The sequence below is a fragment of the Sitophilus oryzae genome, unplaced genomic scaffold, assembly GCF_002938485.1.
Source record: "Sitophilus oryzae breed Bouriz unplaced genomic scaffold, Soryzae_2.0 scaffold_1625_pilon_pilon, whole genome shotgun sequence".
NCBI lineage: Eukaryota > Metazoa > Arthropoda > Insecta > Coleoptera > Curculionidae > Sitophilus > Sitophilus oryzae.
The window spans coordinates 1,597,034-1,616,547 of NW_022146309.1; the positions used below are offsets into that span (position 1 = coordinate 1,597,034).

Here is a 19,514-nt window from a genome sequence, read left to right on the forward strand (position 1 = left end):
TCAGGGGAGGCGTTAAAGAATGTAATTAGTAGGGTTACTAGAAGTTGTTAAGGAACTGGTTTCCCAAGTTCCAATTAGCAAGGTTATAATATTTTTAGCGCTAATTTAACTGCAAAAACTGCTACCATGAAACAATAATGTTAAAAATAAAAGTAAACATAAATTATCGCAAAAGATATTCAAATGACGTACCGTCTTTTACTAGATGATGTATGTACATAATGGCTCAATTTAGTTGCAAATGCGTGTTTTCTCGCTCGTTGTGAGTTGGTTAGGTTGGTTTAATGTTTCCACGAAATTAAATTTATCATTTTATGTTGGTTTAATGAAAGTAGACATTTCAGTTAAATTCATTGCTTAAAGTAAGTTTGACTAGTAAGTTTTAAAAAATATATATGTTAATTTAAAAATCAAAGAGTATTTTAAATTTCAATCTAGAGTGCAATGGTTGTGTTAAACCATGTTAAAACCACTAATTTTTAATCAAGGAGCCTTGGAAAAATAGATTTGAACGTCTAATCCATGTCTAATATTTTTCGTGTCTTTTCCTGGCTGGTTAAAATATGACCAAATAACCGTATTTTTAATCATAACTCAATTTTTTCAAATGGAACCAGTGTAGCTCATTAGCACATTTGTAAAAAGTAATTTTTAGAAATAATTTTATAATTATTGTTACCTATATTTATTGTCGTTATTTATTTAAACACTCTAGGTTGAAATTTAAAATACATTTTTTTTAAATGTCAAAAGATGACATGCAATACATCATTCTATTCAGATGGTTTGGATTTTCGGAATTAAAAGTTGTAGTAATTTCCGGTGAAACAGGAAGCGACTGAAAATGAGGAAGATGCATATATTTTATTTTTCGCCAGAAACTGTTCAATTTATTAGAATAAATACGTGTAAATGCAAAAAAAAACTTTTTTCTTGAAAGCAGTACCACAATTTTATAAAACGGGCCATTAAAATACTATGGATAACGCAAACGACGCCTCTCGAATTGAAACGATATTCTATTGGTCTGACGTCACCCGCCGTTCTCGTCGAAGCGCGATGGCCAGAATCAGCCAGACGTGTTCCGTTTATGTACGTATTTAGGTGGCGTACTAAGACATTTTTGTTGCTTTTAGCGTTGATTGAAGGGGCTTTTTATGCTTTTTTGTGCAGTTATTATTTGTATGTGTTGTGTGTTCTGAGAATGTTTTAAGTAATGGCAGATTCCGGGTTTGTAAAAGCACAATCAGATAACTTGCCAAAAGTCGATGCTTTTATGTTGGCTGCTTTTATAAATACAAATTCCCAATTTATTGGTGCTGAATTACGAGGAAAAAAACAGAGAGGTATGTAACATTTATTCTTTGTAGTATTGAGGCATATTTAAGTATAAGTAGGTACCTACTGTTACGAACTTTTATATAGTTATAGATATTAATGTTATAAACTTATTTTTCAGATCAGGTAGGGAGCCGTATGGAGATAATGCTGTAGGTTATGTAGAAGTGAAAAGAGACAAAAATATTTGTTTAGTACGTGGAAAAATAACTCCAGAGCATAGCGTGAAAAAGAAAGTTTTTTTTATATATTGACACCCCCATACCCTTGTTATTTTTAAAGATTGTTTTTTACGAAATTATAGGAAATAAATTGTTTATCAGTAATGAAAATATTATACAAGGTGTCCCATAAGCAAACGCCAAAATTAAGTTACTTTTTTAAGTGAAACACCCTATATATTTTTGGATTCTTCGGAAATTTCTAGATATTCTAGATATATTTCATGTATAATATCCTATACCTATCTTCCAATGTTTACGAAATATTGACAGTTGAAAAGCGAAAAATACCTACAATTTTCAGAACCACCTTTTTTGAGACACCCTGTATAACTAGAATTAATTTTAAAAGAGAGTATATGAAAAAGCATGCAACTTTTTTATTTATTGTTTTCTTCTAAAACTTGCAGTTAAGGCTGTATGTGGGTGTCAAAATATAATGAATAACCCTGTACATTCAAATTTCATATACCTATGTAAGACAATATACATAAATATATGAACTTACATCAAAATGATCTTCACAACAATAAATCGTAAAAATAGAGGATAATTTAACGTTTTTCTATTCATCTCTTCTCATGGCCTTGGACCATTTTTTTCTGTTTTCGCTCATCCATTACTATTTATAAATATCACTAATTACTAATTATGTATTAATTAACACAAATAACTAAAATTTTGCCTCTGATTCAACAGCGTTTAAAAGCAAACTGTGTAAAATAAACACGCGTCTGGCTCCACTCAACCAGAAGAACGGCGGGTGACGTTACAGCGGCAAGGCGCGGTAGAGAGCGTTTGCCCGGCCATTTAAATTAACAATATTTAATTATTTTATATTAGAGGCATTTCTTAACCGATATCAACGATTTTTTTTGTTCAATTTGTATTTATATGAACTGTTTTTTAAAACCATTATTTAAAAACATGCATTTTCCTCATTAAAAACGTCAATCAATCCTGATTTATATCCTATACTAACATGCAAAACCTCGTTTTTATCTGAAAAAATCGGTAAAAAAACTTTTAAGTTAAACGGTTTTATCTTATGTGCACTGAAAACTAGAAAATAATAACAATTAGGTATTTTGAACTTCTAGTTCAGAAATATTTTAGTACTAGGCAGAATAGCTTTTAGGCATATTAGACTAAAATAAAAACGTGGGGCCCCTCTGAAATCCTACCTATGGCAAAGCATATCTTTATACTTTGGTAGATCATGAGCTCGGCGTTCGCTGGTGAAGCCGCCACGGCTGGTTATTGATTGTCAAAATCTCCAGTTACGATTATAGTAAGTCGATGCAATCCACACTTAGTATAGAAGAAAGTATTACAGCAATAGTTAATGGGCCCCACGTTTTTATTTTAGTCTAATATGCCTAAAAGCTATTCTGCCTAGTACTAAAATATTTCTGAACTAGAAGTTCAAAATATCTAATTGTTATTATTTTCTAGTTTTTAGTATTTAACGGAAATGCCTACCGAATATTCCTCATTCTATTTAATTCATTTAGTGCATCACTATTACATGGTTTTTTACCTGATAATTTATTACAATCTAATTCCTCAATACATAGCCCTTCCAGAGACTTGACTCGACTTAGAGCCACGTATGCTTGCCCTTCTGCCCTCTGCGTTGCTGTGCACGCTCGCGTTGGTTATTTAACCTGTCTTGACGTTGCTCAGGTGTTTCTGAAGCTTCTAACTCCTTTCGTCTCTCACGCCGTCCTGTTAATCTGGCCTCACGTTGCTCAGGTGTTTCTGATGTTATTAGCTCTTTTTGTCTCTCTCGTTGTGATGCCAGCCTAGACTCATGACGCTCAGGTGTTTCTGACGCTAACAACTCTCTTTGTCTGTCACGTTGTGATGCTAGCCTGGACTCATGACGCTCAGGTGTTTCTGACGCTAACAACTCCCTCTGTCTGTCGCGTTCTGATGCTAGCCTAGACTCATGACGCTCAGGTGTTTCTGACGCTAACAACTCTCTTTGTCTCTCTCGTTGTGATGCCAGCCTAGACTCATGACGCTCAGGTGTTTCTGCCGCTAACAACTCTCTCTGTCTGTCACGTTGTGATGCTAGCCTGGACTCATGACGCTCAGGTGTTTCTGACTCTACCAGCTGTCTTTGTCTCTCACGTTGTGCTATTAACCTGGCATTATGTTGCTCAGGTGTTTCTGTTGCTAACCGTTCTCTTCGTTTCTGTAGTCGACTATAGGTTTCATTTTCACTTTCTTTTGCACGTTTCGTTCTATACTTTTCTTTCGCCTTTTCGAGCCTTCTTTTTCGTTGTGTAGCAGTTTCGTTTTATTTTTGTTTGTTTTTTATTTATTGTTTCCATGTTGTTCCCACGAGTAATGGACATTTTAACGGTCGACCCCCAGAGGTCCAGTAGAGGGGCAAGGCTATAATATACAACAAGAGGCGCCCAATCTTGAGAGGAAAACGCTTGCGACATTACATTTTTAGCCACCCTAATGCCATACAGTCCTCAGCACGTTTTAACCTATTACCTTAACTTGGGTGGTAAAGCTACCGCTAACTACGTAGGTACATCTAATCACCTATTTTTTTTACCTGTCCTTCTAACACAATCTTGGACACAACTGTTCTGGACACGACTACTCATGCCCTCATACGCCATTTTGTAACGACGTCCATCTTGGATTTTAAATTTTGTCATAATCACAGTATTCTACTAGTGTAGCCCTTTCATTTGATACCCATATTGAGGGGGTTGTGGAAAAATATGAAATCCGCCCTTTTTGTACCGGCGGCCACCTTAGATTTACAATGTTATTGATATTACTATATTGTATTGTCATCGGAACTAAAGATGTGTACCAAATTTCAGATCAATCTGACAACAGGAAGGTACTTAAATTTCAATTTCTAATTTTGACCCAAATAAACAAACAAATAAATAAATACCGTACGGGTCGAGCTAAATAAAACCGTTTAAAAATAAAGAAGTTATAGGGCATGAGTCACTTTTGAAAAACACCCGGTATACACCACAAATATATCACCCCAAGAACGGTGAACTAATAGGATTGCTCATCCTCATAAGACGTACGTTCGCCTCTTCCCGCGCTTCAGCTGACAGTTGTGACGTCATTGTAGCCCTTGTCAAAGCCTTCGTGGCCTTGTCATGATAGTGTGTATTATTAGTTGCCTATGGTAAACTTATAAAAATAAAAGCTGAGAAATTTTGAGTTAATTATTTTGTTAATTTTAAACGTGAAAAAGGTGTTTTTAAAGTTTTTAGAGCTATAGAGTGTATAAATACGTTCATTTTGTGTTGTGGATTGTGACAAAGTGCTTACTAAGTGCCTACGATATTGTTTATTAATTATTATAAAGCAAAATATGGAAGTACTTTAAAAAGAATGCCTGCAAAAGGTGATGCTGGGAACTGCTGTTATGGTTGGTGATGATACTGTTGTTAGGCGATGCTATACTGCATACATATAAGGTGTTTAATATAATAAACTAAATAATAAACGTTTTGCATCCGGCAACCAATAATGCACGTGTGTGTATTACTGGTTGCCGGATAAGGACTACAATGACGTCACAAAGCGAGGAGTTTTCGCATTCACTTGGCAGACACTTTTGGCTGAATGAGCAGTCCTATTAAGTTAACTGTTCTTGATATCACCCTATATTATGGAAACTCAGGACATGCAAATTTTGGTTGCCGTGTCTTTGGTTTCACAAAAAGTAGCTCATATTTACAAAAACTACAAGGTTTTATCTTTCATAATAAGCAATAAAACCCCCATTTGCAACTAAAATGGACATTCATCACACGATATTAGATAGAACATACACAAAAAAACTTTGAAAAAATATAGGTATATTTAGTATTGAGGCTAAAAATAAAAAAAATCACTAATGGTTAAAGAAAAGGGTATTTTTGAATATATTATCTTTGTGTATTTCACAGACCTTAACCATATATGATGAAACAAAATTTTGAAGCTACATTTTTACAATATAAATAACTGTATCTTACAGAAACAAAATTTATTATGCTACGGGATTGTTTGAAAATGTATAATATAAAAAAATAAGTATTTATAACTATTATACAATAAGTTTAAGAAATATGTTACAAAAAAATGATAAAACTAGAATTTCAGATGAAACCGTTCCAATTGGAATTAATATCTAAACATTTTTTGCTCATTCATAAAAAATATATTTTAATGTTACTAAGGCCATTATGACTCAATTCAGGTAAAATATATATTTTAGAAGTATAAAGTTGAATACTTAACAGCTAAAAAGTCATAAATATATCATTATTGGCTAAAAAAATAAGGTACATAAATAAACTGATAATATTTTAGAATAAATGATGAAAAATTTTACTACTGAGAAAATAAAAAAGCTTCTCAGCTGAGCAAATAGCATGTGATTTTATAATTTCTTCATTTGTGTCAAAATGATTGATGTCAAAAATTGCTTTATTGTTAAAAAACATTTTAATGGTAGGGTACAATTAATTCATTTACTCCTGAATTTCCCGTAAAGCGATATTCAAAAAGTTCACAAAAATATTTTTTCGTAATTAATAACTTTATTACTTATTTTGCAATCAGTGTTTTATTTATTAGTTTAAAATAAGCTATCAAAAAGTAACTAACAAATCAATGAAACAAATTATATTGTTGAGTCATTGAAAAAGCAGTTATGTAAAATTGATTCAGCATCCAATCTCAATTTGAGATATCTTATGTAACTGTCAAGCCCCATTTTCAGAACGTCGTAGTGTCGTTGGCGTGACACTACGACACTGACTGACATTTCAAAGACCCAATGAGATTTGTACTAAATTCAAACACCTGTCAAATTTGAATTTAGTACAAATTTTATTGGTTCTCTGAAGTGTGGCCAACGGCACAACGCAGTTTTGAGAACGGGGCTTCAGGACGGCAAATTACAAAAATGCCTGTTTTATACAGGGTGTCCCTTAATGACATGCTAGTATTTAAGGGGGCGATTCTTGGACCAATTCTGAGAAAAAACTTCAAATGAATGCATGTCCTAAACATCTTAACTTTTCAATTTTTTTTTCAAAATAGTTCTGATGTTATTTTTCCATGCATCAAAATGCATATTTTGATATACGAAAAAAAAAGGTTCATTTCTTAATTTCCTTCCAGCCGATGCAGTAACGAATTGAGGGTGCATCCACATCATCCTAGAAAAAACCTAACGGCGTATCGGCGTAACGACCTTGAATCGATTTCCATCAATTCTATTGGTTGAAATTTTTCGAAACATCATCTGTCACAAATTTCAGCCAATAGAATTGCTGGAAATCGATTCAACGCCGATACGCCGTTCCGCTTTTTCTAGGATGGTATGGATGCACCATCACCGCATCAGATTTTCAGTGATTTGACCCTGAAGTAAACTGACTTTTTTTAAGCAATAAATATGCACCGGACGAAAAAATCATGAGATAAAATTGTTCAGAAATGAATGGGAGATTTTGAAAATAATTTTTATTTTAAGAAGCCAGTGGTGTACCAATTTTTTCTTCAAAAATATTCAATACAAAACCCGTATGGACGGCACTGTTTAGGACATACATTCATATGAAGTTTTTCTCTTACAATAGGTCCAAGAACCACCCCCTTAAATATTAGCATGTCATCAAGGAACGCACTGTATATAAAAGGGGTTAACGGCTTTTAGCATTATAATTTTTTACAGTAATGCATCTAATATAAACTATAAAGGACAGTTTTCTTCAAAATGTTATAATAAAGTGTAAATATAAAGAGAGGAGTTTATATTTATTATGAAGTATACCACCCAATACAGGCATATTTGTAATTTGCTACTATAGTAAACGCCACGAATGTTTGGGAGTGATTCATCGCTGGATGAAGTTAGAATCGACACGCGCGCTATAATTTTTACATTAAAAACGTAAATTTTTACCGCAGACGTAGGTTTTTAAAGGCCCGGTCTAATCATCTGCCTGCGCTCTTCCTACTTATTCTAAAATGTTAGCATGATTGACAAAGACGATACTATATCGCGTTTCTTTGATTGATTCGTTTTTGTGCGTCAGTCCATTGGTGTGCTTGCAGTGCGACCAATGGGGCATTCCATTTTATATTTATAACCAAATATATGTTTTGACAAGACTTTGACAGTTAAAACAACAAATTACAACAGATTATATATTGATTATTATATGACTTGAAACACCACGGCACTGGAATTAAGTTTTACGTGACCTTGAACAGATCAGTTCACGTGGTAGCGACCGATGAATCACTCCCAAACATTCGTGGCGTTTACTATACATTGTTTGAAACGTTATATATTTTCTTATTGAGCATGTTGAGTCAATATTATTATATTCCATTTCATTTATACTCGATTTGAAAAAAGTCACGTGTACCTTGAAGAAAGGCCGTATTTTAATTTATTTTTCGGCAAATAATTATAGATAGTATTTTAAGGATGCACATCAAATAAAAATACATATTTCTTTCTTTCTTAATTATTGTACCACTCAAAATACACGTTAATTTATTTCCAGCTTATTCATAAGCAGCTAGCTGACGATCATTTGTATGGAGATTCGCAGTAGGTGACAAGCGAATACTTAAGCTAGCTGGTGCTGAATAGGCTGTGATTTAATTTCTTCAAACTAAATAACAAAAAATACACTTAATGTTAGATGCAAAACGTACAAAAACAACGAAACAGTCAATTGAAAAGCAAGATCGATACTGTTGTCAAGATTTGTGATATACTGGAACGTGAGATATTTGCACATATGCTTTTGCCAGAAACGATCATTGTTTTGATCGGTCGTAAATGACATCTGAACAAAGTTCAGATATGTTTTTCGATAACTCAATAATATATTTCTATTTGTTGCTTACTATTTGGTGTTAATCTATTTTTTATTTTTCATTGGTATATCGTCAAACCTTCAATTATTATAAATTAGGAAATAATTTCAGATAAATGGTAATCTATGCAGACTTTTACGAACGACAAAAATTCTATTAATATATCAATAAAATAAATAATTTAAGAACACTTAAATAAATACATTAAGACACTTCTAATCCTCAATTTTTCTTACTAAAGACTTTAGTAAGCGCTTAATGACATTGATTTTTTTTATAAAATATAAAGTGAATATCAAAATTAATTTAATTTCTTCCTTACCATATAAAGAATAACAATTTATTGTATACTGGGACTGTCTGTTCCACTGCTATTATTCGCATCTGAAGTAACTGTTAAATCTCCTTTTAAGCCCTTTTTCGCCGTTTTCGAAAGACCTGCGACCTGTTTTAATAGGCCCGATATTCTTTTATTCAGCGTGTCTACTTTGTCTTCGTGTTCTTTTAGGCTAGTCTTCATTTTTACCCGCAATTCAGATTCTGTAGTAAAATGTTTCGCTTTCAGTTCAGTAATCTAAAAACGAAACAATTATTAAAAATACACCGTCTTCTTAGATATAGTAATACATTTAGAAAACTAAGATAAATAAACTATTTTGTGGCTGCAAACTTAAATATTTAATGGGATAAAAATGGCGTTTCCAAACCGGGATCCCGATATTAAATCCCAGGATCCCGAAAATATCGAAAAAAATTAAAAGCCGAATCTAAAATGATTAGATACACTTCAGTCTTTCTAAGATCATATTTTATTTATACTAAGCAGAACGTCAATTACCGTCAATATCTATACAGGGTGCTACAAATTCGAGGTACGAGCATTGGTATCTCGCAACCCGTAATAGATACGAAGATGGTTAAATTGGGGCAAAGTTGCGCCTTGGGATGTTCACCAAGATGCCATCAAAAAAGTTTTAAAAATTTCAAGGATTGCTGAGTTTTTGGAAAAAACGGTTTTTTTGCAAATCAATTTTATTTTTTCCTGTCGTTACTGTTTAAAAAATCAAAAAACTAATTGCACATTTTCATAGCCACTTTACTAGGGCTGTCTGATAGTATTTTTAGATGTTTAAATTATCTGATAATTTGTAAGATACAGAGGCCAACTTGATTTTTCTAAATACGGACCTGCATTTGTTATTTCAGATTTTGAAAGAACTCGGCCTCCTGAGTACAATGATGTGCCACACATAATTTTTTTTTGTTTCGGAAATTTGAACACAATTTATTTAAACTAAAGTCCGGCTCTGTTTTTTTTTAAATATTTAATCTATTCATTGTTACAATATTGAGGAGTTTTAAAACTGAACAATGACGTGAGATAAATCATTGAATACGGAAAATCAAAAATACAATAAAATGATATAAAATAAATAAGATAAATATAATATAAACTAGGGCTGTAACGAGCCCTGTTTTTTTAACTTGACCGAGTACCGAGTACTCGGCTAAAGGTAATGGCCGAGTAACTAGTACTTGGCTGCCGAGTAGTGGAATTGTCGGGTTTTTAATAGTCTTAACACTTATGCGACCTTTATCAATATATACTAATTATACTATCCACCATAACATAATAATATTATATTTTATACATAATATAAATATAAATATATAGCTAGTTAAAATTCCCGGAGAATTCTCCGGGCTTAAACCAATGATCTTGTTTGTTTTGCCTATGATTGGCGAGCGGCTGGGATTCCCCGACTACAAACCAATGACCTGATTTGTTTTGCTTATGGAGATATTGTTTTGTTCTGTGGTTCCCCATGCAAACTGATATTTCTAATGTGCTGGATTCTGAATTGATTCTTTTAAGGTGGCGACGTTGATTTTGTTTTAAGCAAAACTTATATGTGTAACTAATTTAACAGTGAAAAATAATTCAAACAATTAATAATACCCTTTAAAGTTATATTAAAATGAGTGACAGTGCTGACCTCTTTTAGATTATAAGTAAAATTATTAAAAGTAAAATGTATTAAATTATTATTTCACTGTGTTTGTGTTATTACTTATACTTATTATTATTACTTTGCTAAAATACATTAGTTAGAGTTATGAATGAATAACTTTTTGTTTATTTTATTATTTGCCACTGTGAGTTTCATTTCTTTCTGTTTTGGACATGCATAAATAGATTGTTTCTATTACTATACTCTATTCGGCCTACCCGGTCGAGTAAGGCCGAGCACCAAGTACATATTACTCGGTTAAAATTCTGACCGAGCACTGAACTACTCGGTACTCGGTGCAGCCCTAATATAAACAATAAAATAATTTCCTCGGAAGATGGATTGGGAATGGTGGAGCAGCATAATGGCCAGCGAGGTTCCTGAACCTGTGTGTTGACGTCATTTGTAAAAGTGAAATCAATATACCTCATCATTTACAACAAAGAGTACAAAATGCATTCGGAAGTATAAGACCTGTTGAAAGGGCTATACATAAAATTGAACGAAAAATAAATGTGTGCAATAGGGAGGGTGGTATTAAATAAACCCTTTCAAACATGAAGAGCATTAGAAATTTGTTTGTAGAAGTTGATATATGTATAATAACTAGGATTAATATTATGCATATTATTAGATCATACATTGAGATTTCAAATTCACAAAAAAAGTTAAAAATAATATATTTTAAATTGCTGATCTGGATATTATTAATTTAAATCTTTCAATTGGCTTGATTTTCCTTATTGTTACCATGAATATAATCAGGTTAAATAATTTAAAAATCTAGAGTCGGGCTTGAAATTACAGTGGTGGCCAAAAGCATGGAAACTTTTTACTTTTTAAAATATCACAGAAAATATTGCTATGCTTAAACTCTCAGGAATATAAATGAACAGCTTATCAGCAAATAAAAGTATTCCAAAAATTACACAGCGAAAAAAAATCTGTTTAGCAGTTTTTGTAGGAGAACAATAGATTTCTTGTAGCCAAAAGTATGGAAACCATAAATAAATACATTAAAATTATTTAGTTTAAGCTGATAAACGGTACGATTTGCTTCAGATAAATATAAACATCATGCCCAAGTCGAAATATTTCTCTACGGATTTAAAAAATAAAATAGTTGAATTATACAAGAGCGGTTATAAACAAATTCAAATAATTAAAAATTTAAACATTTTAAAAGGCACCGTTTCGAAAATAATTCGTAAATTTAATAAAACAGGGAACGTTTCAACAGCTTTTAAGTCAGGAAGACCAAGAAAGTTATGCAACAGGACAATGAAAGTAATGAAGAGAATATCAATGGGAGATCCAAGAAAAACATCCACATACATTTCTTGAGAAATGGGTGAAAGGGGAATATCGGTGTCTGCACGCACGATGAGAAGAAGGTTGGATGACATGGAACTTTTTGGATGAGTTGCGGTGAAGAAACCACTAATATCAAAGAAAAATAGGATGGCCCGCTTTAAATTTGCTCAAGATCATCTCACCTGGTCTTATCAGAAATGGAATACTGTACTGTTTAGCGACGAAAGCAAGTTTCAACTGTTTGGTAGTGACGGGAGACGTTATGTCTGAAGACCAAAAGGTACACGGTACAGCCATAAGTACCAGATGCCCACAGTAAAACATGGGGTTGGGAGTATAATGGTATGGGGGTGTTTTTCTCGCTCAGGGGTTGGTCCTCTTGTTAAAATTGATGGGATAATGGACCGTTTTTTCTACAAAGACATATTGGAGAATAATATGCTGCCTCATGCTGATGAAGAAATGCCACTCAGATGGTTGTTCCAGCAAGACAATGATCCCAAGCACAAATCTCGGTTTGTTCAAAATTGGTTAAATGAACATAATGTTCCACTAATGGATTGGCCCTCACAGACTCCGGATCTTAACCCCATAGAAAATTTATGGGACCATTTAGATAGCAAAATTCGAAGCCATTCTATTTCAAATAAAAATGAATTATGAGAAGTGCTAAAAACTGAATGGGCGGCCACTTCCAGTAAAAATTGTACGAGATTGATCGATTCGATGCCACGAAGATGTAGAGAAGTAATTAATTCAAAGGGATATTCCACTAAATATTAGTAATTTTTATATTATCTTGAATTTTAATAAACATTCTTCTTAAGTTTCCATACTTTTGACCAAGAAAATATTCATAATTTTTTATATATTTTTTGATAGCTGTAATTTTTTATTTAAATGTATTAGGTTTTGTAGGAAATTATTTGTAGGTCACGATTATATAAGTCGTTTTATTTCATATTTTAATTTCTCAGCATAAATGACAAATTAAAAAAGTTTCCATACTTTTGGCCACCACTGTATATTAAATAATAATTAAACAGTTTTGTTGTTGTTTAAAGTATATAAAACAAAAAAAAAATAAACTGTGGCATATCGTTGTACTCAGGAAGGAGACTGAATTCTTTCAAAACCTTAAATAAGAAATGTAGGTCCGTATTTAAAACAATTAAGTTGGCCTATGTATCTCACAAATTATCAGATAATTTGAAAATCTAAAAATGACAGTATTTTTCCTGACATTGATAGCCCTGACAAAGTGGCTATGAGAATGTTCAATTAGTTTTTGATTTTCTAAAAAGTAATGACAGGAAAAAATAAAATTGATTTTCAAAAATCCGTTTTTCTAAAAAAACTCAGCAATCCTGGAAGTTTTGAAACTTTTTGATAACATGTTGGCAAACATCCCAAGGCGCAACTTTGCCCCAATTTAACCATCTTCGTATCTATTACGGTTTCCGAGATACTAATGCTCGTACCTCGAATTTGTAGCACCCTGTATAGCTATTTATGTAACAAGTTGCGAAATGAATGTGCTTTAAGCAAGGGACGCAAAATGATTCGAGTGTTTAAAAACATTTTTCGCAACGAGTTTCATACAAGATTTTTTGTGAAAGCGGATAATTTGAGATTTTCATGCTATTATTATTATTTATTTTTAAACATTTTTTAAAATGTTCTGGTAATCGGTTTCTAAGGCATTGTTTATGCATTGTTTAATGACAAAGTTCTGTCAGGTTCAAACGTCGCCGTATTTCCTACAAAGTTTTGTGAAAAAATGAGTGATAATGACGAGTCTTTGGATATTCAACAAGTTGTTGAAACTGCGCTATCCACGTTATATAGCGCAGTTTTCGCCCGAGAAGTCGAAAAACTTACGATACGAGATCACCTACAACTTTGAAACCTGGATTAAAGAAAAACATGTTGAGAGTTTCACAGAAAAGGTATTGCTAGCCTGCTAGCCTATTTCCCTGAAGTTATCTACTACCTTAAAGCCGTCAACTCTGTGTCTGAACAGAAACGTAGATATTAGCAAATTCACAAACCTTATTACATTTAAAAAAAACTTCAGGATATCAGGCAAAGAAATCAAAAGTATTTACAAAACTGGAAATAGAACGCTTTATGAAAGAAGCCGATGACAAAGAATTTCTGTTAGCTAAAGTTGTCTTAATCGTTGGAGTATTTGGAGCATGTAGGAGGGAAGAAATCACGTTTTAACCGAAGATGCCATTAAAGATTGTCAGTCATTTATTAGTGTGAAGATTCCGAATACAAAAGTGCATTTTCCAAGAGTGTTTACGATTACTGAGGGACCAATAGATGGTATCCATTTCTTACATGTATTGCGTAAGTACGCAAAACTTCGACCACTCAATGTGACACATCAGCGATTTCTCTTGACGTATCGAAAAAATCAATGCTGTACCCTGCCAGTTGAAATCAATACAATGGGCTCTTTCACAAAAAATAAAATACTCAATTCGAGGACAAAATCTGAAATAGAAGACTATTATCAGTATATTTATCCAAAAAATAGTTTCACGACACTGAATAATTTTTTATAGGCCCTCAAAATTGCTTTAATTTGAAATAATTTTAAAGCGCCAATTGATGACGTATGAAAAATACACCCAATCACATTCCAGAACCGTGCTCGTGCGCCAGCCAACAACTGGCAACATTGCGATTTGATTTGACCAGCACCACCTCAACTCAAGGCCAATCAACATGATATGGGCAAGGCAAATATGGCGGCGAAGGCAGCGCATTATTAAATTGTTTACCTTTAACCTGAAAAGCCGGTCGTGGTTTCTCGTTCCGATTGCATACAAGAAATAATTATCTCTAGTTTGTTGTGCTTCTGCAACACGTTTGTTTAGTTCTTAGTGTTCAGTGCATGGTGTGATCAGAAAATTGTGATAAAATAACAGTGTAATAAAAATCCAAACCAGACATTCCACATAGAGAACTTCAAACTTTTGTGCTTGTCGTACTCCTCTATTGTTAGTTATTTTAAGGTAAGAAGAAGCGAAGTATTTATCAAGATATTTCACCTAAATGAGTAAAATGCCTTCGCCGCCAGTCTGCATAGTACTTTATAATGGTTATTTACAATAATCAAAAGATAGGTATTAAAGGGTAGGTATTAACATTTTATTGTAGCATGCCTTTTACATGCTCTGTTCCAAATTGTAACGGGAATTATAGAGGGGGTCCCAAGGTTTCTGCTTTTATATTCTCCAAAAATGACGAGCTTCGTAAAAAATGGTTGACAGCTATTAAAAGAGATAATTTCACTCCTACTAGTAGTTCTCGGGTAAGAAGTGCATTAAATATGCCTCAAAAAGGTCAAATGCCAAAGCCTCTGTTACCCTAGTGAGGATGTAGTTATGGCTACTGCTTACATTTACCTCACTATAAGTAAAATATTGGAAGAGGAATCAAGCTTTTTACATCAAAAAGATCAGAGAAAGATATTGACAACATTAACATTTGAAAATATAAATGGCCTGGATGTAAGTCTTTTTTTAGGTCACAATTGCCCCTCACATACGTCAGAATTTATTATTAAATCCATCTTGTTCAGAATATCAAATATATTTTATTGAAGAACTATGCAAAAAAAGGAATGACGTCTTTACCACAAAGACAATACCCTATGTAAAGAGAAAGAGTAAAGAAAACTAAGCTAAGCGTAAGCTTTACTTACGAACCCCCAAAAAGGTATTTCGTTTTTTTTTCTATATAAAATCTTGAAACACATATTATATTTTTATTTATCCTCACCTATTATAGTTTAAAATAAAAAAAAATATTCCATATTTTTTGACACAAGCCAGTGTAGTTTATAATTCCAAGAGCATTTACCAAGGCTTTTACTAAGACAAGTAATCCTATACTCTCCATAATAGTATATATTTATCAAACGTTCAGTAAATCCTAAACTATGGTAGGTAAGTGTTTGCAATTGAATATTTAGTTTATATTGCTATTTTCTGTCACATATTTCGGGTTATTTCTTTTTCCGATGATTTTTAACACCCTGTATATGCTACTTCAAGTTTGAATATTTTAACACTACTTATTTTTTGAGAAAGCAGACCTTTTTATAAGAAGTAACTAACTGATGTTTTCATAAAAGTAATAATACAAAAAATTCCATACTTATGTGGAGAACTTTAGACTCCCTGTAAATTAAAAAATTAGTGAAATATTACGTAATCTAACCCGACATTTGTGTGAAAAATGTCTATTTGGAAACAAAGCAGGTTTTAAAATACGCGCCAAATAAAGCACTTCTATCTCCGCCATATTGGAAAAGGTTGAATGGCCTTGTGTGGAGGTGGTGATGGGCCAGCATGGTGGCCCGGCCGCGGCCCTGTTGCCGCTTTTCAATATGCCAGGTGTGACGTATTAAAAATAAAGTGCGGATTTTTATTCTGGGCTTTTGGGTTTTTATTTATTTTCTTAAGAACGACTTCAAATTTTTCGAAAGTGAGATAGCAGAAAATTCTAGAATTAATTGTTTTATTCAATTATGCTAATTCCAAAATATAGTGAAAGAGCCCATTGGGGGTATGCCAAAAAAGATAGCGGAATTTCTTGGACTCTCCAACGCCATTGAATACACTGTTCATTGTTTCCGGCGCAGCTCTGCAACAATGATGCAGATTCAGGAGCGGACATAATAGTTTTAAAGCGACATGGAGGTTGGCGATCAAGCTGGGTTGCTGAAGGTTACACTGAAAATTCAATTGAACATAAAACCGAAATAGCAAAAAGAATCATTGGACAGAAAGATACTTCAAATTAGAAATTAAAAGCAGTTCATGTAGAAGTAGAAGCTACTAGCATTGCCAGTACAAGAAATTTACTGATTCCCTCTATTTTAAACTCCTACAACTTGCATTTCTCTTAGAGACGAAAAGTTGGATACCTCTTGTATTCACTTTAATAATTTAAATAATTGTACCTTTAAGATTTATAATAAATAAATATTTTCATTGTTTCTAATGTTTCATTTTTTACTTTTAGGCACTAGTGCCTAAACAAGTGTCACTTTTAGATACTAGTGCCTAAAAGAATGTCGAATATCAAATAAATACATAGATAAAAGAAAATAATCTTCTACTAAGAAAAAATAAATAAATATCAAAAACTGTCAATTTCGAAACGCATTCACAAAAAGTTTATTTCTGTTGCTAACCTAACTAAATATTTTTTAATGGTTTATTAGCAATCAGAATAATTACAAAGAAATTCTATGGGCTAGTTTGATGACATGAGAGTAATGACGCTCCAGTTAACGTGACGAGGTCTTCTCCAGCGAAAAATCCTCCTTAATATTCTTTCAAATCAGATGGCCATGGTCTTTTAAGTCTTCTTGTAGGTACTGGTTCGAGTAGAGGCTGAAGTAAGGTATTAGTGTGATCATGTAGTCTACTGATGTGATGAATGTTTTTTTGCTCCGAGTTTGGACAACTTCTTTAACGTAGGGAATTTTTAAGTCTTCATGTAAAATAGAGCATGATTGGAAACTAATTTTTTGATTTACTCCTTTGTATTAAGGCTATATTTGATTTACTAGCGCGCATTCCCAGAGTTTTGCTCCATATGTCCACATAGGTATTATTATGGTTTTATATAAAAGAAGTTTATTCTCTTGCGATATATGTAAAAACAAGGCAACGGAGAAATTTTTGGTCAAATTTAAAGTGTTATATTTGTGTTATTTTTAGCCCTATTTTCATGAATTTTTAGCAAGGTTGTATAATTATATCAACTTTAATTTGTAAACTCAGTTTTTTTATAAACTTTAGTATTTGACGTATTATACATGGTTAATCGAGGGGTTGTTTTTTACCCTAAGTTTAAAACACCCTGTGCAATAATTTCGTGTTTAAATTTTCCAAAAATATAATTTTACGGTGAGAACCATGTTTCCTGAGCATTTTGTTTTTTGGATCATACCAATACATGCCTTGGTTAATTTTTAAGAGCTAAATGGTGGCTTTGGTGATTATTGTGAACTATACCGAGTGCGTCCCAAAAGTGGCTCACCTCTATAACTTTTTTAATTTTACAGATAAAAAAAAACAAGTTTCGTATGTTAATATATGACATAAATTAGGATTTATTGACGTATTCAATTGCTTTTGGTCACTTCCTGTTTCACCGGAAATGACTACAACTTTTGATTTTTAAATGGCACCCTTGGTATTTTTTTACTTTACTCGCTAGAAAATGATAGTCTGAATAGAATGACATATTATATGTCAACTTTTGGCATTCTCGCTTAATAAAAAATCGTATTTTAAAATTCAGTCGAGAGTGCCATGGCTATATTAAAAACAATAATTCTTAATGAAGGAGCCTTGAAAAAATAGATTTGATCGTCTAATGTTTTTAGTGTCGTATCCTGGCCAGTTAGAAAATGCTCAAATCGTATTTTTAATCATATCTCAAATTTTTCAAATGGAACGAGGTTGGCTCATTAGCAAATTTGGAAAAAGCATTTTTTTACGAATAATTTGATACCACACACTTGGTATTTCGAGTCAAATTTTCGTTACGAACCGCAAGTTACAATTTCAAATAAACCATATGCGAAAATGTCAAAAGTTGACATATGATATGTCATTCTATTCAGACTATCATTTTCTAGCGAATAAAGTAAAAAAATACTGAGGGTGCCATTTAAAAATCAAGAGTTGTAGTCATTTCCGGTGAAACAGGAAGTGTCCGAAAACAACTGAATACGTCAATCAATTCTAATTTATGTCATATAGTAACATACCAAATTTCGTTTTTTTTTTCTAAAAAAATTAAAAAGTTATAGGGGTGAGCCACTTTTGAGACGCACCCGGTATACTACTGTGAACTGCCCATCATGTTCGACGATTGGGAAATGCTTGGCAAGAGGGTTAGAGATCGCACAGCGGTGCCAGCTTCATTACCTGAACTTCGCTTGGTTCTTAAGAAGAATGGGAAATAAGCATAAAGCAAATGGTATATGCAGCCTCAATGACAGTATGAACGGACGTATACAGGCAACCAAGGGAGGCAATACAAAATATTAGGGTATTTATATGAAAAACAAAAAATCCGGCGACGACAGTTTTTAGAAGAGCCAATTAGCTATCTTTCAGTAAAAAAAGCAACTTTCTAGAGCAAGTCGTTACTTCAGTAGAGACGACACAGATAAACATTAACATTTTATATTTTATATATGTAGATTTTCTTACTATGTTTTCAGCTAAGTTTAGTATCAAAGTGTATAACTAAGTACTTGATGGAGGAAGACTGCAGAATTAGTGTGTTGTTTAAGTATACTGGGGGCACTGGTTTCTATAGTATACCGTATGGTGCATCGGAACACGGGACATTGGAAATTTCATGAAAATTTTGAAAAAGTCAAATATTATCTCCCCAGATGATTTTAGGCAAAAATTGTATTAGACTTTTTTGGAGAGGCGTTAAAGTTGTATTTTGGTCTATAATTTCGTTTTATTTGGAATACCAATTCAGTCATTTAAGTTATTTGCAAAAATCTCCCTTCAAAATACTAAGATTTTATAATACGGCCAAAGAAATACTGAATACGGCACAGAGAAAGCTATAATTAAAATACCAGTAAAAATATGATTCTGATATGATTTTGTCATTGTCAAATTCGACGTCACATTTTTATTTCTTTACAAGAATTTATGTGGTTTGGAAATTGTTGCTAATTTTT

The 19,514-nt window shown here is 32.8% G+C and overlaps 1 protein-coding gene across 3 annotated transcripts in view; it reads right to left on the reverse strand.

The window, feature by feature from the left end:
* Window positions 1-19,514, reverse strand: part of LOC115880531 (protein FAM76A) — a 64,702-nt gene that overhangs the window by 21,009 nt on the left and 24,179 nt on the right. The window contains exons 5-6 of one of the 3 annotated variants that reach the window (XM_030897754.1): window positions 8,767-9,018; window positions 7,896-8,236 (exon numbers count right to left, since the gene is read on the reverse strand). In XM_030897754.1, coding sequence (XP_030753614.1) covers window positions 8,785-9,018 — 234 coding nt within the window. In that variant the 3' untranslated portion in view covers window positions 7,896-8,236; window positions 8,767-8,784. Of the gene's footprint in view, window positions 1-7,895; window positions 9,019-19,514 lie in introns of those variants that run through there. The other 2 variants (XM_030897753.1, XM_030897752.1) reach the window with 2 other exon arrangements.